The sequence below is a fragment of the Lissotriton helveticus genome, chromosome 3_1, assembly GCF_964261635.1.
Source record: "Lissotriton helveticus chromosome 3_1, aLisHel1.1, whole genome shotgun sequence".
Taxonomy (NCBI): Eukaryota; Metazoa; Chordata; class Amphibia; order Caudata; family Salamandridae; genus Lissotriton; species Lissotriton helveticus.
Genome location: NC_136061.1, coordinates 221,869,178 through 221,893,591, shown reverse-complemented (window position 1 = coordinate 221,893,591; position 24,414 = coordinate 221,869,178). Strand labels below are relative to the sequence as shown.

The window sequence follows — 24,414 nt, the reverse complement described above, 5'->3', positions numbered from 1 at the left end:
TAAGTGTGTGTTTCCCTCCCTTATACTTACTGTTTTTGGTTCGCTTCCAGTTCGCGTACCGGCGAGCGAACTAGGAAGCGAACTAAGAGAAATAGAGGTTGGCACAGTTCCAAATATTGTACCAATTTTTTAATAACGGGGAGGTAGTTCTGAAAAGAACTTTTTTTTTTATTTTTCTGAACATTTTTTTACTGTTTTTGAATTTTTCGGAACAGTTTTATATTTTTTTGGGTTTTTCTTGGAGGGGGCAATGAAAACGATTCATTGTAAAGGGCTCAACAGGAGCAACAAAACAAAAAAAAGAAGTATTTATTATTTTGGGCGTTTCGGACAAACTTGCATATGATAGTCAATAGCTCTGTTGATCAGAGTGATGCTTCTTTCTCCGTAGGAAATGAATCCATCGCAAAATACGCAGGTGTGTTTTACTTCACCAAATCTCATTTGTATATTTGGCACCATCTCCCTGCCCTCTGGTCCCGTTACTTCCGGTACAACAGATCTTCTGGCCATAATAGGGAGATTATCTAGGTCGTTCCGAAACTGTGCAGCACTGTAGTTGTTAGGATGCCACCTAGTCATATGGCGATGCATTGTGTAGTTTCCGAAACTGTATTTTTTGTCGGTCCCTCTGGACAGTCTATCTTGACATATAAGGCAAGTTACGTATCTTGCATTTACTTTTTTCTGACCTTTGGGAATTTTAAAAAATTGCCAAATGAAGTTTTCTTTCCGGTGAGACGTCCTGGGCTGCTCAGGCAAAAACTGCCTCTCTTCGTGCTCGTCCTCCTGTTCCTCTTCTTCTTCTTCTTGTTGAATTATAACTTGAGCAGGTGGTCCACTCTTCCTTGGATGTGGTGGAGGTGGTGGGGAAGCACCAGCTGAAGCTACTAAAGAAGCCATTGCTCAGTGATCACAAAGGGTCTTTCTCTCACAATGATGAAAGTCAGAGTGAGGAAAGATGGATGGATTTTCATCATTTGGGAAAAACAAGAGTTCTCAACCAATCAAAAGTGTTCATTTTAGATTATATGACCTAGTCTTACATCATTAGGAAACCAAAAGTGAAATGAACCAATGAAAAGTGTTATTACCAAGTCACATGACTTGCTGTGTTTACGTTAAGCGCTTTGCAGGGCCTCCCGGTTTGCTTCCAGAAACCTGCGCTTTGCGACTCGCTTCGCGTACCAGTTCGCTAACGTAGTACGTCATATGACGTATCACGCGACAACGTGAAACGTCATGCGGACGGGAGGCGTCACGATGTTGTTTTGTAACGCGGCACTTGCGGTAAAGAAACGTTTACCGGCTCGCGGTCTATTTCGCGGCATCAAGGTCAGCTAACGGGAAGCTTCCCGATTTGCGAAGCGGGAACGAAGAAAAAAAAATATTTAAAAAAAAAATTATTCATAAACATATAAAATATATTTTTGGATTTAAAGAAGAATACATTTTACAGCTACAGATATTAGCTGTTAAAAAACCAATGAAATTCACAGAAAAAACCATAGGTTATGGACCATATATAGTTAGGAATTAGCATTTACAAAACCTTGAAAATTCACTGAAAAAACCATAGGTTATAGACCATATATAGTTAGGAATTAGCATTTACAAAACCTTGAAAATTCACTGAAAAAACCATAGGTTATAGACCATATATAGTTAGGAATTAGCATTTAAAAAACCTTATTTTACTCACACAAAACCATTGAAATTCCATATATAGTTAGTTGCACTAACTATATATCGCGCACCCGCAATCCACTGCTGATCATGTCACATATTACATCATTCATGACATGGTCAGTGACATCACTGATGACATCACTGATGACATCTCAAATGACATCACTGATGACATCTCACTTGACATCAATGATCACATCACTGATGATATCATTCATGTGATAATACAATGCATCTCCTCACACTCTAATATAACCTCCGTTACACCCAGTGTTAAATAGAGAGTATCATTTTTGAAACCATTGACACACCAATACTAGTTACTACATACGCACTCACTGATTCCTATGTCTACACACACATTCACTCATACAATCATTCATACATACAATCACTCATCTTTACAACACTATCATATGCACTCATACACCTATACAGACACTCACACTCTGCCACTCATCCATGGAGTTACTCACACACCTAGTCAGTCCTGAAAAGAATCAATCACACTTCTATTTTCTCATCTATACAGTTAAACACAGAACACCTTACATTTTTGAAACATATACTAACACATAGTTACTCTCTTATAGAATCACTGATACAAGTACACATTGATCTGCACAGAGTCACACACCTCCCAGCCAGCCATACACACACTCAGTCTCCCATACAAATACTTGTGCAACCAATCAATAACCCATATAGCTACTTATATAGCTACTGATCAACACGTGCAGCAGCTTGCACAACAACAGACATACTGATGCACACTTTTAGACAGTTTAGTCACTAACCCGTGCATTCAGTAAGACGCATTTAATCACTCACTCATACAGTCAATCACGCACCTACTAAAACCTTCATTCAGACACTTATACATCCACTCATTCTTCAATATGTAAAACATATTTAAACTTTACAGAAACACATAATCACTGGATGTTGTCATCAGTGATGTCACTGACCATGTCATGAATGATGTAATATGTGACATGATCAGCAGTGGATTGCGGGTGCGCGATATATAGTTAGTGCAACTAACTATATATGGAATTTCAATGGTTTTGTGTGAGTAAAATAAGGTTTTTTAAATGCTAATTCCTAACTATATATGGTCTATAACCTATGGTTTTTTCAGTGAATTTTCAAGGTTTTGTAAATGCTAATTCCTAACTATATATGGTCTATAACCTATGGTTTTTTCAGTGAATTTTCAAGGTTTTGTAAATGCTAATTCCTAACTATATATGGTCCATAACCTATGGTTTTTTCTGTGAATATATATATATATATATATATATATATATATATATATATATATACACATACATATACACATACATATATATATATACACATACATATATATATATATATATATATATATATATATATATATATATATATATATATATATATATACACATACATATATATATAAGGATACAATGAGTCACAAAGAAATAAAATATCCAAGAAAGAAGTGACTCAAACAGATAGATTCACCAAAGAACAAAAATATATTTCCACTACAACGTTTCAGCTTCCGCCTTCCTCAGGTAGTTTCAAGATGGTAAGCTCAGTGGCTGCACAGATGACACAGCTGAATTTTCAAAAAGTATCATGAGTGAAGATTACATTTGGAATGTGGAATCAATGCAGTCCTGAGAGTTCTTGAGATATGCAGTAATCAGATTGTACCGTCAGTAATGTTCAGTCCATCTGGATGCAATGATTTTAAACGGTACATCCAGAAGTTTTCCCTGGAGTCCAGTGGTTCTTCCTTTGAGACATGTTCCACTGAGAAAATCTTCAAATCTGATAGTGAATGATCCACAAGGTTAAAATGATTGGCTACAGGCTGGTCAATTTTCTTATTAATTATTGCTGATTTGTGGTTCCTGAATCGTGTGCGGAGGTCATTCACTGTTTGGCCTACATATTGTTTTTTACAGCTTTGCCGTTGGCACTGAATCACATAAATAATGCATGTTGAGCGACATGTAAGATGCTGCCTTATTGCATAGGTCCTTCTGGTTACATAACTAGTAACTGATGATGTTTGTAAAAGGTATTCACACGTGATGCACCTTTTAGAGTCACAGCAATGAACTCCTGCATTTGTTACAGCTTGCTTGAGTTCAGCTCTCACAATAAGAGATCGTAAATTTGGAGTTCTGCGGAAAGCAATGACTGGCAGTTTTGGAAAAACCTTTTGCAATTTTTCACAAGTGGACAGTAAGGGAAATGTTTTTTGCAGTGTATTTCTGTAGTTGGGAGCTGATGGATGATAGTCAACTATAAATGGAGTTCTGTCACTTTTGTTTCTGGCGTTGGTATTCCAAATAAGTGCTTCTCTGGGTAACTGCAAAGACTTGTCAATTTGTTGCTGTACGATATGCAGAGGATAGCCTCGCCTTCTAAATAATGTAGCAAGCTCCTGTAGATGGTCTTTACAGGTTTCCTCATTGCTGAAGATGCGTCTTATTCTGAGTGCTTGGCTGTAGATGATGCTCAGTTTAGTGTGATGAGGGTGACATGAAGCCCAGTTTAGATACAAATGAGCATCTGTAGGCTTGTGGTACAGATGAGTTGTAATTTTGTGTTCATGAATGGTGACTAGCACATCCAGAAAAGGGAGATGATGCTTCTGTTTGGTATTGCTGCTGGTAAATTTGATGGTAGGATGGATATTGTTGATATTAGCTGTAAATTGTTCCAATGTTCTACTTCCTGCATTCCATATAATAAATATGTCATCAATGTATTGTAGCCATACGAGTGGTTTGATGCTAAAAGTAGCAAGTATACTGTTTTTTAGTTTGCCCATGAAGATATTTGCATAGGATGGAGCCATCCGAGTACCCATGGAAGTACCTTGTATCTGCAGATAGTGTTTACCATTGAATGTAAAATTGTTGGATTTAAGGATAACTCTAGCAAAGTTGGTTAGCACATTTGTTGATGTTTTTTCACAGTTCTTTTACTAAGAGCTTCAGATAATGCCATAAGCCCATCCTCATGTGGTATATTGGTGTATAATGATGTAACATCAAATGTAGCCAGAAGAGTATCATCATCAAATGTATAGGTTTGGTTTAATTTTTCAATAATCTGAAGGAAGTGACTGGTATCTTTAACAAATGATGGAAGTTCCTGTACAATGGGCTGGAGGTGCAGGTCAACAAATAAAGATAGTCTCTCAGTGGCGGTGTCATTGCCAGAGATGATGGGACGGCCAGGATTGTTCATTTTGTGAATTTTGGGAAGCAAATAGAATCTCCCAGGTCTTGGTTGGGGATGAACAAGTATATCTGCTGTTGTTTCATCAATGAGGTTTAAGCACCTGTACCTTACAACCATGTTTTTAATTTCTTTGTTCAAATCTTCAGTGGGATCAGTTTCTAAAGGTTTGTAAGTGTTGGTATCCATTAGTTGTCTCATTCCTTCCTCAATATAATCACTTACTTTCATGGCAACCACTGCACCACCTTTGTGTGCCGGTTTTATAATGACATCCATTCTCTGTTGAAGGAGGTGGAGAGCTTTCTTTCTTCTTTGCTAATGTTATCAAAAATCCTTTTAAGTGTTGATTCCTTGATGTGTTTGTTGATGGATAAAATGTATGTATCAAGAACAGGATTTCTATCACATTGAGGAGTCCATGATTTGGGATGGCGGAACTTCTTAAATGGATCTGAAAGGTAGCTTGGCAGTCTGGCAGTCTGCATCTTCTCTCGAAGGTTTTTAGGTCTCTCATCATGTTGGCCGCATTATGGTCCTTGTCTTCGTAATCCTGAAAACACAAAATTAACACAGTATACTCATCTCCCTGCACATATAGTTATCTTATATATATATATATATATATACATACATACATGTTAAGGCAGATGATGAGTTACGGTCTTGAACAGAAATTTTTCATTTTTCACAACACCTACTATTGCCAGATATATGGGACCCCAATGGTAACCCGCCTCGCCTCGCCCCCAGCTTTGTAATTTGTTCTTGGGCTGGTACGAGAAGCAGGTGGTCTGGGTGGAAAGATATGACCGGTATAACTCCCATTTTATCTTGTGGGTGAGGTATAGAGATGATTTTTTTTAATGGGATGGCAACAGTAGGGATGCTGAGGAATTCATATGAAGGTTACAGATCAATGTACTGAACCTCAGTTTTACCCAAAAGATAATCAGTGCATTTATAGAATATATGGATTTTCTCCCAATAGTTGTGAATTGACAATTGACTCCAAACTGTTTAGGAAAAATATAGTGGGCAACAGGGGGCACTACCCAGTTGGACTGAAACGGAGCATACCCTATTGCGTATTGCTCCGGGCCAGGAGGAACTGTTCCATAGATGATCTGTATAAGACAGAAGAGATGAACATAATCAGTAGGTTCAGAGAAAAAAGGTATTCTAATAAGGTCCTGCAAATGGCACAAAATAGAGCACAAACCAAATAACTCGATGGCCTCCTATTTACCAAGAAACTCAGGGCCATATTTATGACCCTTGTGGCACAGTGCAGCAAAGCATGTTACCTTGCTGCGCTGCCCTGCGTCACAGGGAAAGGGCAGGAAAGCGCATTCTTATCCAATATGGTGCATTCATGTCCTTTCCCCATGCACTGGCGCCATTTTGGCAGCCTAGTGCCAATGCAGGCACCTTTGCACCATGGTGCAAGGATGGCTGTGTTGTATTCAGGATTGTTTTTGTGCAGGAAGGGGCACCATCCTGCAAAGAAAAAACCCAATTCTGATAGGCTTTTTCTTTGCACAATGCAGCACTCATAGAAAGAGGAAAACATGTTGTGAAATAAAAGATATTCCTGCTCGTTATACCACGTGGGGCAACTGTATCTTTTTGGTGAATTCCCAGGTTTACCAGGTTTGGTAAATCTGGGAATGCGTCAAATACCATGGGAGTTGCATGAGAAAACCTACACAGTGCCCCTGGAACGATTACCTTGCGCAGAGTAATGCAACGCAGCGGTTCGCGCTGCTTAGCATAGCTCCATATTTTTTAAGCCAATCTATGCCATGCAAAGTGACTTTACATTCTCACGTTTCCTCTGCATGATTCTCACATTTCCACTGCATGATTTTTAAAACTATGAATTATCTTTTCGCACAATGGTTTGGTCTCTTGAACACAGATTCGAGTGATACTTGATGTACAATACAACTCAATATCTATTTTTTCTCTGGCAGGAATATTATGCATTTTCTACAATTGACTTAGTATATGTTTGCAAACTTTTATATCTTTCGTTATAGCCCCTAGGAAGTCTTATTCAAGACAAAACATGTGTTGTCTGTATTGAACATACCGGGATAATTATGCTCATGACTACATGTTGTTATTGTTACTTGCATTAGAAATAGATCCATTCTTTATCTGTCTACTGTATCATTACACATGTATAATCTATGTATGTGCCCTATTGAATGCCTTTGTGTAATATACAGACTATGAGAACTATATTTGGCAGATCTTATGACTATATTAATTTTGACGATAAATCAGTTTATTTGGTCATCAAATTAGATTTTGATTTGACTTACTGAAACTTGATTTGTGCTCCAGACTTTTATTGTGAATTTACAATGCAGTACAATATGGTAGCCACATGGGTGGGGGGCAGTGGGTAAAGTATATGTACCACTACACCAGTCCATGCCTCAATTAAATTTTCCTTGTCTTCTTAATCCTGTAAACAGAAAATTAACACAGTATACTCATCTCCCTGCACATTATTGTGCAAACAGACCAAACGCTGAAGTATCCAAGAAGGATGCAAAGGCAGAGGCATGTCCTTCTCCAGTTATCTTACCAGTCATGTCCCTTTTTTCTGTTGGGTAGATAAGGCAGTTGTCCTAAATTCATGGAATGCGGTGTACCAGCCTCTAAAATGTGTATCAGCTCAGAGGAGCAGATACACCATCTTTAGAAAGGCCTGGCGGTACTCTTGGCAAGTGCAATCAATGGCTGACCACGCTCATTCAGTGGCATTAGCCAGTAAGTGAAGCACATATACCTGGACCTAGGACATGACAAGATATACCAGTCTAAACACATCTACTACCTCTGTATTTACATGATCGTGGCTGAGCCCCGATACCAGCGTTTCTCAAACCGTTCATCGGCGAATCCCATTTCACTTTACCAACCAATTCAAATTCATCATTGGTGTCATGCCGCAAATTCCGCATTCAATATTACTAAATTCTTTACAACTTACATTTCGTAGACATGCCCCTCCAAAGAGATACAACCCAAACCTTCAAAGAAAGCCAAAGTCAGAAACTCTGGTCGCCACTGCCTCTCGTGCAATAAGTCTCCAAATGAGGTAAGAGGAATCACTGTGGGGACTGGAAGTGGACTTACCAATTCTCATAGCAATTCTCACTTTTGCAGGAAACTTAAGGGTCCCACTCATACTTATCTGATAACTTCACCCCTATGGGTGGGGAGTAGCAGAGCTAAAAGGGGATTTAAGAAGGCACTCATTATGAGGCCCACCGAGCACCTTGTAGATCCCAGTTTGCCCACCAACAGAGGTTTGCTCCCTTATCAGTATTGCAAATAGTGCATTTATTCTCGCATCCCACAGGTTTTTCCCTTCATGACTTTCACCAAATAAATCTTGGCAGGGTTTATGCTGGAAAAAACAGCACCATGTTTAGTTTAACACCTCATCATGGGGGGAAAACATTGTGGTATTACGGTGTTACTAAGACTGATGTGATAATACCACACCGAGTCAATACTGTACTCTGCATATGAGTATTTACCATGTGTGGTATTCCCTAAGCCAACAGGACACTTATAAATAGACCTTAAATATCTAGTACCTGCATTCTGTTATCTTCCTCACAAACTAATATATTGAACTATATTGCATATGTAACTGCAATTGCACTAAACACGTTTCAGAATCAATACTTCATTTAAAAAAAAAACTCCATTGCTCATTTGCATTTTAATTGGAAAGCGCAGTACTGCAATGTCAAGTTAATTGTTGCACACAGCCCACTCTGCAATTTTCAAGTTAATTGGTGGCCGCAGCTGGTGCTGAATGTTTTGTTATTTGCTGGAATCGCCTGAACTGCATTTTTATATTTCTCTATACAGTCTTCGCCATAATTTAACCATAAACACAACCAAGGCCCTACGCAGCATTACCTCCTCAACCCTTCCAACATCTTAGACTTTATATTGCATGGGCGTGCCTCCCCTTTATATATCTCCGGGTGGGGAGTGACCTGAGGGGGGACAGAAATAGGAGCAAGAGATTTTTGTTTGGTACAACTTAGGCACGAGGTGCTTGTAGGGAGGTGGTTCACCTTAAATAGTGCAAGGACTGGGATGAAGAAGGGTTATTGTTGTAATGACAATTACAAGTAAGTAATTAGCAAATTTCCAAATTAATCAATGGGCAAACACCTGCCTGCAGGTTTTGTTTACAATTGGTATACACAGCTCGATTTGTAGTTTCATAGTTATTTGACATACACATTTAGTAACGGGTGGGTGGTACTTAATATGGGGTAATGGTGCCCCTGTGGGAAATTCAGAAGCTGGTAGGCTCTGACTTTACCTTGAATGCGGTGCTGAAGGGTAAAAGTCCACATTTGTAAAGCGCACAATCACCTGTTAGGGTCTCTAGGCGCTGGGGGCCGTCGGGAAGATTAAGCGAGCTATTGCCCAGAGTCACATGGTGCTGGGCTAACCTGCCGCCGGAGCCGGGGATCGAACCGTGGTCCCCAGATTCCAGCGTCAGTCGCCCTGGCCGCGGCGCCACACCTCTCCCTTAAGGGTAGAGAGAACCACCCTTCTCCCTATAATGTGGCCTCGGCCAGCTGAACAACAGAAACACAATCCCCAGCACACGCAACATTACAATCCAAAAATAATTAAATGCCAGTGTCGACCATCAAGGTATCTTCTTTTATTGTTTTTTTTCTCTTTATTTCTTTTTGTTGCACTGATTCCTTAGCCTACAAGTGTTTCATTGCCGCTGGAAGTTAATTATGTTTGGATTGTATATTTGAATTGTAATTTTGCGTGTGCTGGGGATTGTGTCTTTATTTGACAAACACAGCTCCCACTGCGTTTTTAGTAGCTTTGTGTGAACAGCTAATATTGTGGAAGTGACTTCATGTACTCTTTGATGTCCCCCACCAGACTAGCACAGTACTAATCTCTTCTCCAATACTTGGCTCCTCAGCAGCCTCCTATGTACAAATGAGCGGTTAGACGAAGGGTACAGAGTGGAAACATGCAGCGACAGCTCATTATAGGGGCGTTTGGTTGGTGCCCTGCACCACTGAGTCACCACATAAGCCTGTAGCCTTTGCCTACACTGCAATTTAAACAAGCATTTGCAATGCAATAGGTCTCGCATTTGCAAGAGTTTAAGCTATTGGCATTGTAAATGGCTATTATTTATAGGTTTTGATAATTAACACAAATAAAAAGCATTGTCATATACAATGCCAATAGCTCAACCTCTTGTAAATGCGAGACCTATTCAAAGAAGCGGCCGCCATTGTCCCGGGCTGTTTAGAAAGTGAGAGTGCGCATGCTACGCTGGAAAGCATGTTGTGTCTGCAGTCGGAGAAACTATTTAAAGAAAATTGTGCTTACAGATTAAACAAGACTCACTGTGTAACAACCGAAGTAAAAGGGCCAGTCCTCATGGGAGATAACAAATGAAGACAAGGCGGTACTAAGGAGGGACTATAAAGCCCGTTAAAGAATCAGAAGCCAGCCTTTACGAAGGACAATGACACAAGCCAATGAACAATATGGGCAGAGGTGTTCGGGGCTACTATTCCATACTATAACACAGAAAGCTCCTCAGGTCTGTATCTAGATGTAAAATGTCAGAGGATAACAGATAGATGTCTCTCAAAATCTCCATTAAGCAGAAATCCCTTAAATGACGAATACCCTCACACACCATAGGTGTCATGCTTCATCATATGGATTTCTCCTTCCATGAGAAAACCTAGTCCCATTGAGGGCTACACCTCCTCAATGTGAGGTGGAGCTCAGGGATGTTTAAGGATGTTTTTATTCTTGCAAGGATGCTGAAACCCCATAGATGTATGGTGGTGCAGTGAGGACGCAGCGCTAGTGTGAGGTGCTCCAAATAAGTAATGAAATAAAACTACCTTGTGGGGGCAAAAATGATTCTTTATTAACTTGCTCACATTGGTAGAGTTAAAAACAGTGCAGTGAGCAGTATGAATTTAAACTGCCCGATATTATAAGGTCGACATGTTTCAGCCTAATTGATCCCAAACTGTATCTAGGCTTTCATCAGGACCAAAAAGTTAAGAAACTGCTGCTGTATGTAAGTGAAAACAGAAAAAGTAAGATAGTAATACCAAACCAGTAATCCCAATAATTGTGGTCGGATTTGACTGGATGCACCTGCAGACGTGAGACATACAGAGAAAACCACAAGTCAAACTCATGTGTTGAACAGTTATCTACATGACATCATGCGAACTAAGAAAGAATCTGTAATTTATCCTTTCTTGCCTCTTAGTGCCTTGTAGTGCAATATGGTTACAACGCTTACCCAAAATGTTGGGGTACGCAGCCATACCTCGACCTGGCAACAGCTCAGGAAAGAGGGCACCGCTCTGCAAAATATAAAGGAAAAAGGGAGAGAAAACGGTGTACATTTAGAACATCTAAGAGTCAAGCACTTCTAACATAGAGCCTGACCCACAAACAAGTTTGATTGAATGACCAAGAGTGGATAACTAAAACCATTAAAAATGAGTGTGTCCAACAGGCATTCTCAAGACGAGAACTGTGTAGGGGAGCTCTAACCCTATTGGCATGTAGTGCACGCAGTAGTATTGTAAATGCTCCAACCTGTTTCCCAGAAAATATGATCTTAAACAGGGGAAATAAGGCGGATTGGTGCCAACTGGAGCGGGTATATACGGATAATCACTTGTCTTGTAATATAACTGGTATATAAGGATAAACACTCTTTTTAACATAAGACTAGGCAGATTGCTGTAGTGTTGACTACTGTGATCTCTAACAATAGCCTGTCTCTATCAGTCTCCAGTCCAAGAACCATCTTAAACATAACTTAAGCATGTGTTCACAATCCTACCCCACAATACACAAAATGCATTTCATAAGGTTGCACACGAAAAATGAGCATTTGCATAGTACGCATTAAAAAGCAATAGGCGTCATTTAACATGAATTATGATGTTGGCAAAGCTAACTGAACGAATCATGTAATGACATTTATGAAATGGCTCTAAGATTACAGAAGAAAAAAGTCGAGACCATTCCATAGCAGAATATATATAAAACTGTTATTGTTGTTTTCAGAGGACAAGGTCAAATACTGTCTTTAGGAAGTTTTGAATGTCTTGTTCTCTAAGAATAGTTCTACTTTAAGCAGATTACGTTGTGCCAAAAAAACGTATATTTTTTCAAGTTCTTTGGAAAAATCAAAATTAGCCGTAGAAAAATAGAGTTCCAAAGCTGTTGGAAGGGGTGTTATGAAAAGTGAAGGCCAAATTCAGAGTTCATGGAACGCTGTGTGCAGATTTTAAAAGTTATTCTCGGTGTCAGGAGAGAACAGCAAATTGTCTAAGCTGGCAAAGAAATCATCTACCACAGTAGGTGAAAGTGGAACTACTTCATCAAGCAGATCAATTGTGCACAGATGAGAAGCACCGCCGCCAGCGGCAGTTGCCGCGTTAGCAATGTTCATATCAGATGGTACCTGTGTGCCTGTTGTTCCTCGTATCTCACTTCCAGTGGATTTGCTGGTGAGATCTCAATGAACACCGTCATCAGGATTGGTAGCCGTTGGGGGCAACACAACACATGAGCCGTTACCGGACCCAGTAATGCGTCTGCGCAATCGATGGTAGTGTTAGACAAACATCTAACACGCATTCTTCTCCACAAAGCAGGCATCGTAGAACAGGTAAGATGCAATCTTGCCAGATTGGTCTGACCGAAAGAAACCAAGTGGTATTCAGATCTCTTAAACAAGCCAAGCCAAGAATCAGAGTAATCCTGTCACAATACCGCATGGCAAGGAGAGCTTGTTCCATGGTAGTCTGGGTATTGTTGGTGACTGGACTTGCCATATCGGAGCAGAATAAACAAAAATAGAATTCCTGCTACGAGTCCCAAAATGAGAGGCAGGCCGCCGAACACAGAGTGCACGAAATTTTGAAAAATGCCGAGGACTGCCTCGAAGGGTGGTAAAAGTCCCGAAAAAGTTGTCTTAAATACATGTGCAATACCGCTGGTATCAGACATGTTTAAGATTTGACCTAACATTTCTGCAAAATGTTCTGGGCAGTTGGTTGATAATAATGCATGTGTCTCTGCAGAAGTCCATCAAACTTGCAGATCATACGTTTCTTTAGACGAGGTCAGTGGCACAGTTTTTTACAAAAGAATGGCTTTCAGTACCAATTCGTATAGAAGAGCTATTCAGTGAAGGTCAAAACGCCGACTCCCTGTCTGTCTTGCTGTTTGGATACAATACTTGCATACAACAAGTGACCCAGGCCGACACACTAACTAGATAGGCTTTTCCTGGCACCATGCCACAACAGCTGTGGTCATTGAGCATAACGTAGCTGCCATTGGAAAGCTGCCTGAAAATTGGATCTATTACTGCTGCAGGAGAACCGTGCATGTGGCACGAAAGGTTATTTGAAGAACCTTCACAGGCTTCGTGTAAATTAATACCTTCACATAAAAGAGTACCGCTTAGTGAGTTTTTACAATTTTTAGTACTAAGAAAAACCTCCTTTCCCCCACTCCAACATTTGTGTGTGTATGGTAAATTCCAGATTGACTTAATGTATCCTTTACCCAACCTTTCATACAGGCCTGCTGGTATATGCTGTAGACAATGCTGAAATTGGAAAATCGTCACTGGTGTTGTGATGGTGCCATGTATTATCCATTCTACGAAACAGTTAATGGTAATCTTTCCAGTTTTTCAATGCTCAGCACCGTATAGTCTGCTCCTCTTTGTGCCAAAGAGTTTTGTTTATCTGTAAGGTTAAAGACAGTAAACAATGACGTGGTGTTGATTAGACGCCATGGCACGTAGCCTGAACGGAGATTTTGTAATGTCCAGCCTAGCAGCATTATAGAACGTAATTGAGACTCGCCATGTTGTAACATTAGCAAGTCCTGCTCTATTATGTCAATGGCAAATGATACAATGCTGTCCAAAGAATAAATTCTGGAGGACAGAGTTGTTAACCCATTGTCCACTACAGAGAGAGCTTTCTCTAAATTAATACGATCTATTTCTCGTATTTTTTCTGCAGTTTCCATTTGCGTGACTTTCCATGCTTCATTGTAAGCAAAATATATACTGGTATATATGAAACATTTTTGATGTTGTTTACGAGGCCCTAGTAAGAAGTCTCGCAAGTCAACGCCTTCTTTAAGTAAAGTTAAGTGTTTAATTTCAGGAAGTGTGGATTTCTGTAGCCACTCAAGGCATAGTTTTCCTACACTGTATGTCGTGACTATCCCTGGATGATGTCTCTGGGAATATCTTGGGTTGGGCCTGTTCATTTTGAACCCTTGTGTTTTGTTCACAAATCTATCTTGACAGTTATTCGTGTCTGTGGGCCAGATTAACCATTTTTTCCAATCAGGATTAGTTCTGTTCTGTTGTAAAATATAATTTACATCTACCTCCTCATCTGAAGTTAAATTACTGTCAGGTGTGGCTTTAGGTATGAACGGTTTGTTTAAATCTTTTATCCTAGCTATACTAAGACATGATGTTTGTTGAACAGTGTCATTAAAAAAAATAATTTGTACTGGGATAATGCAGACTCTGAATAAGGCTTTTAAACCTCACACCTGCCAGTCTTTTTTGCCCCAAACAGTTTTTGTCTCGATGTTGTCTTTCCAAAAGTCAAAACCTAATGTAGACAGCTGAGCATAAAAGTTTCCTGAATAAATTGTTTAGTATTGGTCAGCATGTTTTTCATTCCTGTCTTATTCACATTTTTTAAATAAAACGCTTCTGGATTTGTGACATTAAAACCTGAGAAGTATGGAAACTTTTCATGAAATGTTTTTGAGCTGCCCTTTGGCGGCGTTGGACAATGTTCCCATTCATTATAAGTAAAAATATTTCTAGGATTTACAGATTTGTGCAAATAATGGTGACCATAATGATTATAACAATACATTTCTTCATAACTTGATGAACCTTCTAGGTATTCATGTTTAGTGAATTTAGCTGACATTTCTAAATCTGTCATCGTGTTATTAACAGTTTCAAAGTCCCAATCATCAGAAAAAGTGCTTGCTGAGACAAAATCACTTAAAGAAACCTTAAATTGGTGTAGAATCTTCAACAGTTCCACTGGGCCATCAATGTCATAATCAGTTGTGTTCCATGCTATACCACCAGGTATAGGAACGGCTGTGATATTTACTGATGACAGGTCTCTTCGTTCACGATGAGATGATTTGTAAGGTTCGTAAGGTTGCAGGAGCAAGTTGATGTTCTTACTTGCTGTGTCCATTGTACAGTATTTTCCATCTATCATTTTTCCCAAACTTAAAACAAGAATGAGCTGTAGTAGGAGAAAAAGTACACCTAATCCAATCCAAAATTCAACCCATGGTGAAACCAGATATGTTTTTAGAGTTGATGAAAAAGTTCTGTTATTTTCTCTTTAAAAAGATTTTTGCTGGCGTTGTTTCCCGTTCACTGGGATCCTCAGAAAAGTTATCGAAGTTGATAAAATAGCCAGAGGCAGTTCTGTCAATAGTTGGTATTGCATCTGGCTTTTTCGGGATCGCTGGAGCTGTTTCTTCCTTTGTCATATCAGTATAGTCAGAGGCTATATCATTGTTGACCGGTGTTTCTTGACAAACTGTTATTTGGGTCTCAAGAGGTACAAGTTCCATGGCTTTGTTCTTGGATAGTAGCCAGATTTGGTTGTCTGCTACTTCTCGGGAGGCCACCGGGCCTACTACTTATTATCAGACACATGATGTGGTTTTATCAGGTCGATGGATTCTGTTCTGTTCTCCCTTTTACCAGCAAGCAGCGGTAGTAACACTGATCTTGTTCCAAGGATTGCTAAGACAGGTACTGGTTTTCTGTAAGAAGGCCCAAATTCCTTCTTCACCACGATCTTTTCCCTGACTAGATCCCCAATCTTTGGAATCCAGACAGGCCTTGCTGGGACAGGTGGCTTTTCTTCAGTGGTCGTTGGCTTTTATGTTGTGTTACTCAGACTTCTTCTTGTTTCATTTAAGTCCTGTAAAACAGCCAAACGTTCTTTGATATCAAAGGGTTTTTGGTCCACCACTGAAGTTTGACAATCAAGATCCTGGATGAGCATTCTAGTACCAAATAGTAATTCATATGGAGTGATTCCCCCCAGAGAATTTCTTGGCAGATTATTAAGACTACATTGGACACTTATTAGATGTTTGACCCAGCCATCACCAGAGACTAATACCCTAGCTGTTATAGATTGCTGTATGTCACGGTTATTTCTTTCCACTACCGCATTTCTCAGGATGGAATGGACTTGAGTACCGCAATGCAACGCCCAAGCTGGCCATGGCCTCTTTGTAAGCTTTGGAGCTAAACGCAGGACCCTGGTCAGAAGGTAGCGTGCCGATTGCGTATGTGCCGATAGAGACTCGCAAATCTTTTATAACAGTTCTGGCGTCAGCCGAGCACTGGGGCCACATCCAAATGAATCTTGTGCAGGAATCCACTGCGACCATGATATATTTATAGTTACCATCCCTATGTAAGGAACCACAGTGGTCCAGATAAACACATGCTAATGGTTTATATGAAATTAGAAGTGGCGTCTGTGCAGGTCGTTTCACTGTAGAAACTTTCATTTTCTGCCAGATTTTACATTCTAAAGCATAGTTTCTAGTTTGTTTCCTCATATCTCTGTTTTATTAATGACACTGTGGCGGAAACTCCTGCGTGTGCAGATGCTAGTCTTTCATGTGCTGCTAAGATTAGTCCTAACCTATGTTCCATGTTTGGGATTGCACTATCCCCCACTCCAGGGATTCGAGCAAAAGGAACATTATTTGCATCAGTTATATATGAGTACTTTACTGGAAAGCCTTTTGGGAATGTTTTACCACTGTCTTTTACTGAAGGGGTGACAGCTTGCATTATTTCCCTGCCTATTTTCATTTTTGAACGTGTGATTGCAGCTACGGAAGCCGTTTGCACAGCTGCCTACGCTGCCTCATCAGCCAATGAATTCCCTGCAACGTGAACGCCATCATGCTGATGACTCAGTGTATGAATCACGTGAGTCTTTTATAGTTCTTTTTGTAAAAGAACTACTTGTTCCAAAATCATTTTATGCTTAATTGCGCCACCTTTTGCATCTTTGAAACCGTTTTGAACCCAGTTCTGCAGATATTCATTGTAAGACTGAACGCAGTAATACAAATCGTACACTATGAGTGTGGGGAATTCGCGATCGGTATTTTCAAGCGCCATCTTGAAAGCCTGTAGTTCAGCTCACTGAGCTGTACAGTCTCCGAGTGATTGGGTTTTAGTGACCATAGGTCGAAATTTACCTTCGCCCCACCGACCTTCAACAATCGCGCACGCAGCACTATAGGCTTGTTTACCCCCAATTGTGGGCTGTGCTGATCCGTCTGTATAGATTATACAGCTGTAATGTTCTAGAGGCAGACTTTCAGTCGGCAGAGGACATTCTAGTTCGTAGTGTAGAAATTCTTGTGTTTTCAAATAGTGGTCAAAAACATATTCAGCATCTATTGCAGCAAGAGAATTAACCCATTGTATCCATCTTGGATGTAGAGCTTTTGCATTTGGAATGCTTGCCTTTGTTACTGCCTCTAAGGCAGGTACAGGTGTAACGATTTTAATGCGCTTACCCTGTGCGAGGGCTCTCTCCTTTGCTACAGCAGTCTGAACCGCTGTCAGAATCTTTTCTGTTGAAGTGAATTTCATTTCGGCTTGTGTGTACAAGTGTGATTTGTAAGCTATTGGTACCTTTTCACCTTCGTTAAAGGTTAGGTATGTCAGTCAGTCAGTCAAAAAGCGTTATTGTCGGTTGAAAACCATAAAAGCAGAACACATTGTTAAATTTACAGTTTGGCCAACACTAAAAACATTAAAAACATTATATACAATATAAAAATAAAAAAAATATGTAAGCCTGAAAAATTAAAACAGGTGGTTAAATACAGACATAATATGGGTAATTGTGTGTTACAGATCCCAAGTAAATTCAAGGGGGTGTAAAATCAATTAGGCCAAGATGCGATTTAATTTTGGCTCCTCTAGTACACCACATCGAAAACAGGTATCTACAGGTCGCTAACACAACCAAAGCAGAAGAATCATATTTTAGCAATCTAAACACCTCTCTATAGTCCCTAAAACCCTTAGACTTACATAACCGCAAGATCCATTTTGCTCTAGCCTGGGAGTACAGGTGGCAGAAGAACAGAACGTGCAGATCTGTCTCTTCGGCCTGTTCTCACCCCGGGTATAGGCTTAATACGTGTTGAATAATTCAAAAATTGGAGAAGCACTCCTCTGCTTTTTTTGAAAAACTTCTGTTGATTATCGTGATTTAACCTTTATATTTTCCAAGCGTGCTGCGGGGGTAGCACGTATGCCCCTACCGTGCCTGCATCGTAACCTCCTATCTTAAGTGAACAGAACACTTAACCTCCGCGCACTGTTGCTGGGGTGGTTCTAATACTAGAAAACCACTTGCATTTATTCAAAATTAACGAATTCAAAAAACAAACTTTTCTTGTGATTACCACATATATTTTTCAATTCTCATGAAAAAGTGTATTACCACATTTCTAAACTGGGCTGAAGCCCAACATACAATTACAATGTCACAAAATTACAATTGCAGAGTTTACTACATTTCAAAATACATCGTATTCTTGTAAACTTCAGTGAAGAATTTTTTCGGTGCCCAATGCATTTCGAGCTTGAAAAAGCTCTTCCTCAGGGGCCTGTAAACTGAACATGTACGTAATTTAAAATGCAGAAAAAACCAATGAATTCAAGAAAATCAAAAGATTCACAATGTTGCAAGGCATTATTTAGTGATTTTACTGGAAGTCGTGTGTATTCATGAGTATTGTGTAATAAAGTAAAAGGCCCCTCACCTCACCCCTCTTGTGCTCAACCTAACGGATAACCGCTACCATACTCACACTCAAAACAGAAGAGTCCTCGACACTCTCCCTGTTACAAAAAGAACCAGTTTCAAAAAAGAACTCCACAAAACAACCTGAATGATGGTCCTGTGCTAACTTAGATGATGACAATACTCTGACCATGTCTTACCTCCTTCAGTTCACAAAGACTTGGGGATTTTTCTAAGCATTGACAGAGTGTGAGCTTGGTGAACACGTATTTTTATCGTTTTTTCAGGGGACAGGATTGGTTTGTTATCACGTCTCGCGGAGCAGAGAATAGCGAGTCTTTGTGAAAAACTATAAAAATACGTGTTCACCAAGCTCACACTCTGTCAATCATCATCTAAGGTAACCATGCCTAAATTGGACGTATAGTTTCTTCGCCAGAGGGGGCTGGATGTTATCCAAGAATTTCTAAAAAGGTACACATCCTTTGTTTCTAATAAACTTCTTGTGAGCCTACCAAGGGATGGTTTCACTACCAACTGGTCCAAATGGAATTGGTTAAGCACTTTAGCCAGTAATTTCCTAGGTATCGAGAGGGAGGAAGATTCCGGAGTAACCACAAGTCCCCCCTCCCCAGGTCTTGGCAAAGGTGTTTTACATGCTTAAACCAAGGGATTTTTCCCACACCTCTCAGCGTCAGAAGGTAAGTTAATTCCTCCCGGTAGCTAGAGAGCTCGGGTGTTGCCCAAAGCCTCCTCCAATAAAATAGAGGTCGATTAGGGATGACTTCATGTAGCGGGGCCAATCCCAGGTCAAGCCGAAGTGGAATCAGAGGAGTTCTCTGTGGGACGCCTAATAAAACTATTCTCCGTAATGGAGAGCATCGTAGCATTAGCATGGTCCCAGAGTTCAACCCCATAGAGCGCACCCCCTCTGTCTGTACTTTGTACATTTCTAACAGTGGTCCCAGAATTTTAGACGAGCGCTCATTATGGACCCTGAGGATACCTCCAATAGATTGGGACAACTTCATGCTAGCCTTAGCTAGATCAGTCCCCCATTCCATCTTATCGTTCAGAGTTACCCCTAAGTAATCGAAGGTGGAAACTCTTTCGAGTGCAATGCCATCCATATGAGGGAGGGGACAGTTGGGTGATTTGGAATTAAAAAACATAAATTTTGTTTGGAGAAGTTAATCTCCAAATTTCGGAGTCAACAGAAGGAGCAAAAAGCCTCCAATGTCCGATGGATACCCGAGGAAGATTTTGATAATAAAAGGGTATCATCAGCGAACATTAGGACTGGGATTTTTCGGGATGCCAGGCTAGGGGGAGTCTAAATCCTTTGTGCCCAAAAGATGTTTAATCAGGCCATTTAAAAAGAGGGAAAAGAGCGTGGGGGCTAAGACGCACCCCTGCCTCACGCCCCTTATCACCGGAAAAGCGGCCGAGAGCTCTCCTACCCTCCCAAACCTTACACTTGCAAACGTGTCTTCGTGTAACCGTCTGAAGAGATGGCATAAGTAAGCTGGGGCACCCATTTCCAGTAGAACCCGCCCATAGCTTCTCCCTCTGGACCAGGTCAAATGCAGATCTAAGATCTACAAAGATCAAATACAGAGTACCCGCTCCCATAGTAACCATCTCCCAATAGACCATCTGGAGTCTAAAAAGTTGGTCTATGGTGGAAACTTTAGCACGGAAGCCCGCTTGAAGGGGAGTCAGGATGAGATGTTCGTCCATACAGAACTGCAACCTTGATAGTAAAATGCGGGCCAAACGTTTCTGTAAGACGTCGATAAGACTAATGGGGCGGTAATTTACCGGGTCCAGAGGGGAAGCCTTTTTGTGGATGGGGATAATCTCAGCCCCCAACCAAGTTTTGGGGATTTCCATACCGCGAATGATGGCGTTGAAGTAGAGACAGAGATATGAGACCCAAACCTTTTGCTCAGCCAGAAACAGGTCACCCGGTATATGATCCAATCCCGGGGCCTTACCTGCCGCTAGACCTTTTAGGGCCTCCTGGGTTTCCTGGAGGGTGACTGGGTAGTAGTCAGGGTCTAGGGAAACATGTGAGTGAGATGCAGTTATAGCTGGTTCAGTTGGGAGCAAGTTATTTGGATGCGCGAAAAGGGGCTGGTATGTGAATCCGCATCTCCCTGGGATGATTTGGATCACAAGGTTGCGCACGTTGTCGCATGTTTGTAACTGTGTTTTTGCTAACATGTCTGTTTGCACTGAACGCAAAAATGTCTGTGTGTTCTTGAGTCCAATTGGTTGATTTGAAATCAGGTTTTATTAGTTCATAGAGAGGTCTAACCCTTTCTGAGTAATTTAGAACATAAGTTCTTCCAAAATTCAGGAAACCTAGAATTGACTCTAGGTTTTTCCGCGTTTTTGGAGGTTGAAGCAGCGCACATTTCTCTAGAAAGTTGGCTGCCAGGCTTTTGCCTTCACTTGATAACTCGTATCATAAGAATAGGACGTTGAGGTGGGCAATTCGCGATTTCTTAAAATTGAATTTTTACCCTTCAGAAGCGAACCCAAGTATTATGGTGTTCACTCTTTTCAAGTGTACGTCCAAATCCTCGTCTGTAAAATAGGTGTCATCGACATAGGATAATGCCTCATCATCATACGTCTTGCTGAAAATAAACCTGGACTATCCTCGAATCCCTGGGGGAGATGGCAAAATTGTCGCTGTGTCCCCATGATGGAGAAAGAGGTCAAATACCTGCTTTCTGGTGCAATGTTTTGACAGAAGAAACCATTTGAAATATCTAAGGTCGTTTTATATTATTTGCGCACGATGTTATTCATCAGTGCAGCACTATGTGCATTTTGTACTGCAAAAGTTTTGAAACAAGAGTTTAGATGTCTGTGGTCCAAAAATTAGACGATATGAATTGCCTGGTTTGGAGACAGGAAACAAAGGATTGTTCATGGATGAGGTGCATGTTTCAATCACCCCTTGGTATTCAAGTTGATTTAAAGTCTCCCTGACTTGTTTTTTTAGCTTCCTGTTTTACAGGATATTGCCTTTGCATTGTTGGTTGAGTTTTCAACTGGATTTTATGGTGAGGGGAATCCTCATCATATCCTACATGATTTTTGTATAATGCTGGGGCCTGGGCTACAGACCATTTCCTGGCATAGGTGTTTTTTTTTATGAATTGGAATGTGATTTGAGAAGGCTGGCATAATTACTTCTTCGCCATGTGGGCACTCCCTGACAAATTCAGGTGGCCAGTCTTGTTCAGCTAGAAGAATGTCATAACCCCTAAGATAGCTTCTCCCAAAAGAGCGCCTTTATTTTCCTAGTTATGTTCCCCTCCATCCGGAGTGTTACTTCATATAATTTATGAGGTACGCTAACCCTGGTGTCGGCAGTTTCAACTTGAATGCCTTCATTCAAGTCCACTGTCTTCAGATGATCCTTCAGGATCTTGCGAGCTATGGTGACCTCTGCTGTGCTGTCTAGCATTGTCTGAGCCCACTCCCCGTTCTTGAGTTGTGTCCTCAAGATCCTCAGCATATCTGATCTTTAGACTTGCTACCTTCTTTTTGGTGAATTGAGTTTTCTTATTTTTTGGAATGTGCTGTTCGTCTTTGGACTTCACGCGTTCTTCTTTTTGTTCTGATCGTCCTCTTCTTTCGGATTTCTGCGAGGAAGTCTGAAAGGTACGAGAGAAACGTGTATCAATATCTTGATATCTATCAGGTTTTCTCAAATTATCCCTATTTCTAAGGTTATATCTCTTTTCAGAGGGCTCCTGTTGAGGAGACCTTCCTCTGGACTGGGAACGCTTCTCTTTAGGAAGTGTCTGTTTTGTATTTTTCCACTTCTTCTTAGGAGTAGTGAGATTATTTTTAATAAAAAAATTTCAAGATTTTCCGTTAGATGTGGTTTTACTGGTTTCCCACCCAAACTATCTCTACCTAGTTCTTCATAGGATTTTTCAATAATTCTGGCAAGTTCATATGGTTGCTCAATAATATCTGTTTCTTTTAGTTTTTGGTGGATCGCCATGGATGCTGCTCCACCTTTAATGTTAGCTAATAGTATAGCCGAGACCTGTTTGAAATCTTTCAGTAATTTCATACCCAGATTTAAGGCCGGTTCTGGCCCGTATGCATTTTGAATCTGTCTTAGTACGTCTGGTATCACCACCATGGACGGAACACCATGTGTTTTTGTGTAGATTGAAGCAAAGACTGTACCCCAAGTGTCACAGTCCTCTACGTGTGGTGCAACCTCCATTGGTAAACAGATTGTCAGAATTCTGTGTTTCTCATGAGGTGTACTATCAGGGAATACTGCCTCTGAGTAATTTTTTGGGCTAACCAGAATGGAATTTGTTCCCATTTTGCGGGTAATTTACCAATGAATGACTGTATAGTCTGTGGTGTAATTTTGTTTGTGTTCCCCTGATGAGGGGTGTGCTGCGGAATCCTTATAGTAGGTTGGACTGTTAAAGTCCGCATGACATATTGTACCAATTGTCTATGTATTTTAATTAGCTGTTTTAGCTGAGCTAATAATTCTGGACCTGTCATTCAATGTCAGGATGTGGTGTATATCTGGCTAATACTGGCCATGTTGCTCCTGGTCTACCTAGTGGACCGAGCCTGGTAATGTGATTTTGATGTTGTAGGGCGCCATTAAACCAGAGCTGATGCTCTTGGTAAGTAAGTGGAATTTCAACGTCCTCAAAAAGGGACGTATTCCGCTGGAGGTTCCTCTACTTTGTAGTAGTGGAACTCGTGTGTTACTGAATTTGCTGCAGGAAACAGAATCCATGAATAGAATACCTCTGTCTGCCGATACTCATGTGCCTCTATAACAAATATTACTTTACCACCTCTCGATGATACTCCATTTTCTATAAGTTTTATAGCAATTGTTTTCCTTATATTTACCGGGATGAGTATAGCATCCGGGTTATTTTGTTGGAGATTTGTGTCGTCTAGAACTGCCTAATCTGCTAGTGTAGCTATCTCCCTTTCGTCGTCACTCTCCGTCATTTTGTTGACAGAAAGTTTGCAGAGCAAGTTTCAAGGAAACAAAGATTAGGTGCACAATATTTTGAAACACTGTATCCTTCAACGTTGAACAAACCAAAGACTAATACATAAGATTTTCGTCCTACTCAGTTATGGCGGATATTATATCATTTAACCCACTCCAGACGTCTATTGGAGTATTTTACGGGAAAAAGGGGTCTGTGTGAAAAGCACAACTGAGTTACTCTAGTATCTAGCGTTAAATTATCGCCTTACCAAACGTTGGGCGCCATATAATGTAGTTCCTATATTCCCAATAGGCTCTGCGCATTAGAATAGTATATCCTATAGATTAGACGTAGGACTGAGGTCGACTAGGTCTCTATCGAATATACTAGATTTAATTGTGTGTGTCAGCTAGCTCAGAGATCACTAGAAACGTTCTCGAATACACAAGAAGGGATTAGTTTCTGATAACTGCATAAACATGACAACTTTGTTTCCCAAGAATAACAAAACTATC

The 24,414-nt window shown here is 40.4% G+C and overlaps 1 protein-coding gene across 1 annotated transcript in view; it reads right to left on the bottom strand.

Annotated features, from left to right (window-relative positions):
• Positions 1 to 3,222: 3,222 nt before the first annotated feature.
• Positions 3,223 to 24,414, bottom strand: part of LOC144822305 (uncharacterized) — a 123,197-nt gene continuing 102,005 nt past the window's right edge. Inside the window, exon 2 of the mRNA XM_078679652.1 lies at positions 3,223 to 5,488. Within this exon, the coding sequence (XP_078535778.1) occupies positions 3,383 to 4,561 (1,179 nt within the window). The 5' untranslated portion in view covers positions 4,562 to 5,488 and the 3' untranslated portion in view covers positions 3,223 to 3,382. The remainder of the gene's footprint in view (positions 5,489 to 24,414) is intronic.